Below are 9,487 nucleotides of genomic sequence, written 5' to 3' on the forward strand. Positions count from 1 at the left end.
ATTAATATCCGATTCATCTGATGTACCACCTGATAATCCAACCATTCTCAAAATCACGAATTCTGAAGTTCCCTAAATATGTCACTATTAGTGCCTCTACCCGTCACCATGGCAGTGAGTCCACAATGCAGCAACTTCTTAACATTTAGACTCTTGAGGACTCCTCATAAAACTTTATGTGAGTGCCTGTTTGCTCGAGACTAACTCTGTTTTTATGACCAGTCCAGGACTACCAGGCGTCTGACCCCGCTGGTCCGAGGGTCACTGAGGCTCCGTCTTGGACTGTGAGGAGCTCAACAGTCTGTGAAAGTCTGTGGTTGGGTTACGAGCATGTACAGTAAAAGTTTGGTCAGTGATGCCCGGCGTAGTGCAAGTCCAAAGGCGCAATTTCCACTGGGAATCTTAAGAGCATGTCCTCATTTTCATACTTAAATCTCTAACTGTGCAGCCACCACAGTCCAGATGACTGAAGATCTGAGTCCATCACATAAATACACTGAAGGAAACATAATGCCATGTTTAGGACTTGAATTGAAACGGTCGGGACTTGTGTCTGGACTTCACAGACTTTAGAGTTGACTTTTTATAAATGTTTTGCTAAATTGTGGGTCATTTCTTTTTAAGCTGCTCATTGCGGTCTTCCAGTGTTTTTGAAAGAAATTTAGCCAATTTAAAAGAAAGGGTTTATCTCAGGCACAAGAGGTGAGGTTGCAAGATTAATGTGTATTATTGAGGTTTTTTTCTGTTTCACTACTCAGTAAACTGTCATTTGATTTTCCAGTTATTAGGCTGTACCTTTATATGACGCTGCTTCAGTTTTGTGGTTCTTTTCATTTGGGGTCCAGATTAAATTGTATTCAACCCAGATTCGGGAGGAGTCAATTTATTGACAGTGGTGGAATGTAACTAAGTACATTTAGTCAAGTACTGTACTTAAGTTAAAAATTTGAGGTTTGTGTTTTTTACTTAATAATAATAATATTATTATTAATAATAATAATACATTTTATTTATAGAGCGCTTTTCAGGAAAGCCAAGGATGCTTTACATTGTGAAAAGGATCAAAGAATACAAATAAAATACAAGCGTACAAATAAAAACATAATAATAAAACATAATGCAGCACAAACACTTTACTTCACTTTTTCTCGTCATTCTACTGTATACTTTTACTCCTCTACATACATACTCAGAGGCAAATATTGTACTTTTTACATCACTACATTTCATCTGAATGCGTCAGTTACTTTATAAATTAATGGTTTTGCATCAAAACATAACAAGAGTTTATAAAATATTGTGTTTTGTGATAAACTAAAATTTTATACAAGTACAGCTGAAATGATTATTGATTAATCAGTTGATTGACATAAAATTAATTACGTGTAATTTCTCAGTAATTTTAAGCTTTGCGTTGTTTTTTTCCAAAAGAAAAAAAAACAATAAATTTGAGCATTTTGGGGGTGTTTTTTTTTAGTTTCCTTTTGATAACTTTAAGGTTTTGGTGTTTTTTTTAATTTAATAATTTTGGGTTTATTGGGTGTTTTGTTTGTTTGTTTCTAAGATTTTTCTACATTAGGTACTTTTACTTTTAATACTTTTCAGTACATGTTCCTGATTATACTTTATTACTTTTACTTAAATAACATTTTCAACACTGACAGTGGTATCAGTACCTTTACTTAAGTAAAGAAACTGCATACTTTGTCCACAATGGTTTATAAAGTATGTGGGCTTTAGACTTTGTGCCACCTCACTCATCTCCTTTCCATGGGCCAAACAGCTAACAAAATATTCTGTCAGAACCTACCCTTAAACCCAATTAGCCACATGCAGGTTGAGATTAAAAAGTGACCCTAAATCCCACCAGCAGCCCCCACAGAGAGTTGCTGTGTCACACCCAGACCCCCCATAATCCATCAGTGTCAGCAGGCCTCTGGCTCCACACATGCATCCACGTAGGACTCCATTCCCCACAAGGCCTTCAGCCCAGCTGCTCCCATCCATCCATCCCTATACGCCTCTGGTTCCCCATGTATGGAGTGTTACATCATTGGCACAGGCACCCACCTTTCTGAGTGATGACGCAGCCGAGGGAGAGCGTGTGAGGAGGGAGGGAGGGAGTCAGGCAGGGAGGGAGGGAGAGAGGAGAGGGTGTCCCGTCTACACGGAGCACAGACAGACAGCAGGGAACAGCTGCAGCATTAGGTTCGCGTAGGATTTCACTGCATTGCGATTTAAAAATATCAATCATTTCATCCCCAAAAACTCAAGTAGAGCAGCTCGACTAAGCAACCAAATATCATTTTTTAAAAATGGTTGATCGCGAGCAGCTGGTGCAGAAAGCCAGGCTGGCTGAACAGGCTGAGAGATATGATGATATGGCAGCTGCTATGAAATCGGTAAGTCTATTCAAAAAAGAAAAAAATGTGATATTTATGACTTGTGTGAATGATGTTTTGCTGTCTGTGCGTAAAGGCGCGTCCTGCAATCTCGACTGTGTTGGCTGTAAATCTGGGGGTTAGACTGCTGGATTCACATGTCTGCGCTATAGTTCTGTAAAAATAATAATATCTAGTGCATTTATTGTGTTGTCGTCAATTCATCGAGAGCCCAGCGCCTTTTTTTTCTGACACGAGTCCAAATCGTCTGCTCCTTGGGCGGTGCCTTTCTGTCGGCCGCGCCGTTCAATGAAGTATTACAATGAAATGCACTCAGGCCTGAGCTAGATCTCTCGCTTAATAAGAAGTTCGTATCATATAATGGCTCTGCTCTATTGCATTTGCTGTTTTTTCCCATCCTTTTTACCACCCCAACTCCCCTCCCTCCATTATGCCTAATTTATAAAAGCTTCTGCTGCTGGGAGCCATGTGAGGTTGCTCGGAAAAAGCCTATCAACTGCTGCTGCTACCCCCCCTCCTCCTCTTCCTCCTCCTTCTCCTCCTCGTCTTCCTCCTCCTCTCTTTGTCACATTAATTAAAATAATATGCATTATCAAAATCTGCTAATTTTTCATTCTAGTAACCAAGGCTTAAAGGCATTTTTGGAGTATGGTTGCATTATGAAAAAAAAGCCCCAAAAAGCTCTTTCCTCTAAACAAACGTAGGAGGCAGCAGAATCTCTCTAGAATATTCTTTGTCATATTGCAGTGAGTCAATATGCTCAGATTTGTAGGCATTTGTTTCCTCCTCTTGCTTGTCTCCTCATACGTGTGCATGTGCTGTTTCTGTGTCAGATTTCTCCTGCAGCATTTTGGAGTCATTTTGGGTTAATGGCCCCTGATGAGGTGGTGGTGTAATATTTCATGCAAAGAGGATGACCTACCTCACAAGGAGCTTTCTCAGCTCTTATTGGCCACAGTTGAGGACAGAGCCTTTTGTCTGCTTTCTTTTTTCTCTCTCTCTAAAGAAATCATGGGAACTGGATTCACCAGTGGGTTAAAAAAACTGCTGTGTCACACCAGCTCATACTGGAACCAACAGCATCCTGAGAGTCTCAGCGTGAGCTCACATATAGATTAAAAATGAGCTTTAAAGGAGGAACATTTTGTCTGATGTTCCTCAGGAGAGATGGCAGTGAGCCCCTGTGGGTCATTTGTCATGGGGGGTTTCTGGTTGCAGGAGGTGGGATGATGTGTGTGTGTGTGTGTGTGTGTGTGTGTGTGTGTGTGTGTGTGTGTGTGTGTGTGCGTGCGAGTGGGTGCAGGGAGGGATTCCTTTCCCTTTACACAATCTGCCATGTCAGTGCGGTCCAAACTAGGCCCTCTTGCAGGGGTGTGTACTCTCACTCTCTAATCAAAGGGAATCCCTTGTCATTGCAGCCAGAAATGACAAAACGACATAAAAAATACATACAGGTTATTCTCATTGTAACAGCTTTTTGTGCAGCTTTTCAGACTGAATAATTTATTGATATGCTAGGGCTGCATCTGACGACTGTTTTTTGTGTTTAATTGCTTAATCATTTGGTCTTAAGAGTCAGGAAATAGAAAAAAATGCCCATAAAATGTTTTGATTTGTCTGACCAGTAATCCAAAATCAAAAGATTTTTAATTTACTATCATTGAAGAAAAAATAAAGAAATTAATAAATATTCACATTTGTGAGGCTGAAACTGGTAAATTTTTGCCATGTGTTTGCCCCAAAACAAAATTCAAAATGAATGCGCAGTTATGAAATTATTTAGTTAGTTCCTGTTGATAAACTAATTAATGAATCAACTATTCCAGCTCCAAATGCATGTTGGGCTCTTTAGCTCCAAATGAGGATCGTGGTATTGGTCATGGATTATGATTCATGGCAGTGAAGCCCTTGAAATTACTTAAAATATTTATGTCAGTCAGATGCATTCTCAGCTAATATATTATATATATTATCATATCTGTAATCCAACTGACACACAAGCTTGCTTCTCAAACACGAGAGCATTATATTTAGAGTGATGACCTGTTTGTTTCCTGTAAAAAAAAACACAACAGATGAGTCATTTGATTAACAGAAATTTGATAGTAAATTCTGCTTGTTTGTCATTGGGTTGACAGTAGGCCCCTCTGTCTCCACAACTTGAGCCCTGCTCTTCATCCACTCAGAGTGTGACGTCGGCGATTCTGCACCATCTTTGTGCTCCTCCGCCTGAGCAGAAAATGTCAAAACTGAGAGATGAGAACTGTTAGCAAGACAAGGAGGAGATATTCAAATAAAAAGTAGCTTTAACGTTTTGTGAGCACAAATATATACATATATATAGTCATATATCTATGAATATATATGTCAGCCATTATTGATTTGACAGAAGCCAACACAAGGTAACCTTTCAGTCAAATAACCCACAGTAATACTGTCTTTTTATAGCAACATTCTCTCTGTAAAAACTCCCCAACTATCAAACTGATCTGTCAAAATCTATATTTAACACTCAAACTCAGAGTGATGTCACGGCGTGGTGTTCTCGACAGGTAAAAAGGTCAGTTGGAGCCAGAGAGAAGGTCACTGGGACACGTGAACCGCCTGTGCAGTGATGGTTTTCACTTACAGTGCAGCTGCCCTGGAGTGCTCGTGGGAACATTTTAGCCATCTCCAGCCCTCCAATCCCCCCACCCCACCCCTCCCTCTGCCGTTGACTATCTTAAATATTGTTTCTCACTAACCAGCAGCAGCCGTCCACATGGAAACTGGAGCCACCGGTGCACTAAATGACTGGACTGGCATGGAGACTGGGAATTGGACATGAGAAGTGAAATATTGTTCACCTTCTGTGCTGTGAACTGTGCTGTTAGTCCAGAGTCTTTCACTTAACAAAAGTTTTTTTTTGTTTTTGTGTTTTTTTTTTAAATGATTAGAGCTGAAATTGATGGTTCTTTTCACCGTTAGTTGATCTGTCAATCATTTTTGGTTTGCAAAATGCCAAAACCTTAAGTTACTTCCTTACAGCATATTTTCTTGAGATTTTTGTAGCTTTATTACAGACAGTAGTAAAGAGATGAAAAGGGGAAAAAAAAGAGGGATAATCGCAGGTCCTAGGTGGGGCATTGCAGTACATGGTTGTCGTGTTAACCCCGAAAGCACAGTGGCTCCCCCAAATATCCCATCTCAAAATTGCTTTTTTTCCGCAGACTGATTATCAAAAAACAAAGACATGTTCAATTTACAATGATCGAAAACAGAGAAAATCCTAAACTCCTCACTTTTGAAAAGCTGCAATCATAAAATGGTCGGCATTTTCTGCCAAAACTTGGATTTTCTTGGATTATATGTTTTCATATTCATCTTTTTATATCTTATCAAAGCTTGAGCTCTAAATCTGGTGATTCAACGGTCCGTTGTCTTTGTCTTCCAGGTAACAGAGCTGAACGAGGCCCTGTCCAACGAGGAGAGGAACCTCCTTTCTGTGGCCTACAAGAACGTGGTGGGGGCCCGCCGCTCCTCCTGGAGGGTGATCTCCAGCATTGAGCAGAAGACCTCGGCCGATGGCAATGAGAAGAAGATTGAGATGGTGCGAGCCTACAGGGAGAAGATTGAGAAGGAGCTGGAGGCCGTGTGTCAAGACGTGCTCAACCTCCTGGACAACTTCCTGATCAAGAACTGCAGCGAGACGCAGCATGAGAGCAAAGTATTCTACCTGAAGATGAAGGGCGACTACTACCGGTACCTGGCCGAGGTGGCCACGGGGGAGAAGAGGGCCACGGTGGTGGAGTCGTCGGAGAAAGCCTACAACGAGGCCCATGAGATCAGCAAGGAGCACATGCAGCCCACCCACCCCATCCGCCTGGGCTTAGCTCTCAACTACTCTGTGTTTTACTACGAGATCCAGAACGCCCCGGAGCAGGCCTGTCATCTGGCCAAGACCGCCTTCGACGACGCCATCGCCGAGCTCGACACCCTCAACGAGGACTCCTACAAAGACTCCACTCTCATCATGCAGCTGCTCCGAGACAACTTGACACTGTGGACAAGTGACCAGCAGGATGACGAGGGAGGGGAGGGCAACAATTAAAGAGAAACCACACTTCGAAAAAAAATATATGAAGGGCCGGTGGACTTTGGCAGCCGCTTTTGCCGATGATACCGCAGCAGCAGTTCTTTATTTTTCCATGTGTTACAAGAAAAGAATCAAAAGAGAGGTGAGAGTGGAGGTTAAATCTTAGTTTAAATATATATAGAAATATATATACAGTTGAAAGGGGCCTCCGTCTTCTTGATTTTCTCTTTGACATTTGCCAAAACCACTGATATGTCAGTCAATCAGCCTGAAGTGGTTGTTGTTGGATTGAAATGGCAGCCTCACACTGGCATAGGAACTGATCTTGTTCTGTCAAGATAAGCTGCTTAGTTAGGTTTTTGCGTGATAGAGATGCATTTGAGTAACTTGAGAGAGAAAATGCTTGAATGGGAATGCCTCACAAAAATAGTTTGCATTGGTTCCAGTAGTCTAGTTATGAGATAAGGGGCCCTGAAAGATGTTAAACTCACACAAACAAAGAGAAAAGAGTAAATGAGTTAACCAGTTGAACCCCACACCAAAAAAATAAATAAAAAAATTAAAGGATAAATTAGACAGTAGTGAAAATGAGGACTTGATAAGATAATAATAATAATAATAATAAAATTGACTCCCCTCGTCAAAGTACAGATTAGTCTGTCACTGGAACCATAGGTTCTTTTGGAGGTGAAGGTTATTAAAGGCAGAGACTTAACGATATTAAAACACAAAAAAAAAGTTACAAAAAAAAAATTAAAAAAATAAAAGCAGCTTCAGAGTTTGTGGTTTACTTCTGTGTTTGTTTTATTAAATGCACTTGCCTACTATACTGTTTCTTCAGTGTAAGATGATGACAACAATAATATTCAATATTGTGCATGCTGGTGATGTATTTATATACAGTAGCTTGACTTTATTAACTTATACTGTGGGTGTTAAGTATTCATCGGATTGAGAAAAACCGGCTTTGTCTGATTTTCTGATTTCTAATTTATTTTGTTATGGTTTTTTGATTTGCTATACCAAAATGGTGATCGTAAAAATTGACCTGTAATGGGCGTTGCTATAGTGACATGCAATATGTGTATTTAATTTGTTACCGAGAGAAAAAAAAGGAAGATCTAAAAAAAAAACTCACCAGTGATCACTTAATCTTACCAGCTGGTGTTTGTCACATTAAAGTATGATTATGATATATTTTGAACAGTATTTAAGTATTTTTTTTCTGTCATGCTATCCAGTTTTAATAATGGTGAAGTTTTCAGGCTCAGTGTTCTGTTATGAATTCACAAACATGGACCATATTTTATTTCTGACCGTTTTTTTTGTTTGTTTGTTTTTATACCTTTTAGCTGTTCCTGAGTGACAAAATATCTTGAATGTGAGTCATTATGTAGCAGTTGCACAAGAACCGAAATAATAGCTATGATAATAAAAAAGAATATGACTAAATTATACATGCACCATTTCTGTGGTGGTCTAGTGTATTGTTGTATCGTCACCCATAAGAAAAGTTTGTTTTTAAGGAAAAACCATGATGTTTGGACAGTTGGTTTGAGTACAGTATGTGCTTTATTTTTGTGCCTGTATCATTATTTAATATGCCTCATGTGCAAGAAAAAAAAGATTTTTCTGCCAGTATTTTTAAGTTACTGCAAGCATGTGTGCAAGATGTAATATTTTCCTCACTTTGACATGTGTCTGCTCTCTGTACAGCACATAGATATGAATATTCAACACCAATGCACAACAGGGAATGCATAGGCAATTCAACAGAATTGGTCATCGATTAGCAAATGTGATTCTTCAGAACAAACTTTAGATGGTTAGGAAGCTGCTCAAGAGCACAGAAAGCTGCTGAACAGATTTATCTCCATGATGCTGCTACTTCTATAGATTATTACATTAATATATTCATACAGATGGCAGTTTTCGGGACTTTATTTTTCCTATTAGATGGCAGGTATTTGGGGGGGAGTTTATTTTCTAATCTCAGACATGATGGCTTAAGAGAGAAACCAAAAGCCTTAAGGTCAGTCACACAACCTTGTGCATGTATGCCAGTTAATTCATTATTTCACCATCATGAGTCAGCCTCTGTGAGCTCACACTGTATGTCACGGCTGATTTGATTTATTTTTAACGAAATATAAAGCTGATGGTCGTAAAGGCGCACCAGACAAAAAGCATGAAATCATGATGCCAATCTGCTCACACAGGTCAGAATCAAATCCTTTATTTTATTTTTTGTGTGTTTAAAAAGTTAACTGAATTATTGTTTGAATATTTTTTAAAAATGTCAGGAGACTTTCACTCATTGCCAAAAATACATGCATTGTGTTCCTTTTTATTATTTTTTCTTCTGTGTAATTTTATTTTTTTAAGTTTTTATTATTTGGGATGTTGATCCTTGTTTCTGCTGTGACATGAAAAAATACAAGAAATGGGGAGAAAAGAATTTTAATCACAAATTAGATTAAAAGAAGAGCTGACCTGCTGGGAATAAGCAAGAGGGGGCAATAGGAATACAAACTGTATGCTCTGAGGAACTTTTTGGTTGCCATCTGTTGCCCATTAAAGTTATTTGTTTATCGTTATTATTCTATATTTTTCATTTCTCTCTTGCCATTTACAGCCATGCCACAAACACCACAGCTTTATTTTCATCATTCAGCAGATTTTCAACGTTTCTGTTGAATTTTACAGCCTAAACATTGATGCAGGAAGTCAATATGACCTCATGTAACCCTTTGTGGGTTACAAAATAGATTGTGTGTGCTTGAGTGTGTGTGTGTGCATCCATATCCAAATGTGTGTACTGTATATGCCTGCATCATTGCATGTATGAGATGGAGTCTGTGTTAGCTGCAGTGCAGAGACATGGCCAGCTCATAACAACTACAGTATGTCTTAAATGAGGCTCTTTTTAAGCCCTCCTTGCTAATCATTAACTAAATTAGGGCACAGATCAAAGAACATTGCATCAAAAGACAGCAGGTTTTATGATCGC

At 39.3% G+C, this 9,487-nt stretch overlaps 1 protein-coding gene across 1 annotated transcript; it reads left to right on the forward strand.

Moving 5' to 3' along the window:
- Positions 1-2,141: 2,141 nt before the first annotated feature.
- ywhag2 (3-monooxygenase/tryptophan 5-monooxygenase activation protein, gamma polypeptide 2) lies at positions 2,142-9,074 on the forward strand. Its single transcript, XM_042486514.2, has 2 exons — positions 2,142-2,402; positions 5,836-9,074. Exons 1-2 carry the CDS (start codon positions 2,316-2,318, stop codon positions 6,490-6,492), a joined length of 744 nt encoding a protein of 247 aa, XP_042342448.1. The 5' UTR covers positions 2,142-2,315; the 3' UTR covers positions 6,493-9,074.
- Positions 9,075-9,487: the final 413 nt, after the last annotated feature.

The sequence above is a fragment of the Plectropomus leopardus genome, chromosome 6 (genome assembly GCF_026936395.1).
Source record: "Plectropomus leopardus strain MGB_pleo_1.0 chromosome 6, ASM2693639v1, whole genome shotgun sequence".
Lineage (NCBI taxonomy): Eukaryota > Metazoa > Chordata > Actinopteri > Perciformes > Serranidae > Plectropomus > Plectropomus leopardus.

Coding starts and splice junctions, on each gene's coding strand:
- ywhag2 (XM_042486514.2), top strand. CDS start 2,316: ATGGTTGATCGCGAGCAGCTGGTGCAGAAAGCCAGGCTGGCTGAACAG. Junction 2,403..5,835: donor TGGCAGCTGCTATGAAATCG/GTAAGTCTATTC, acceptor TTTGTCTTCCAG/GTAACAGAGCTGAACGAGGC.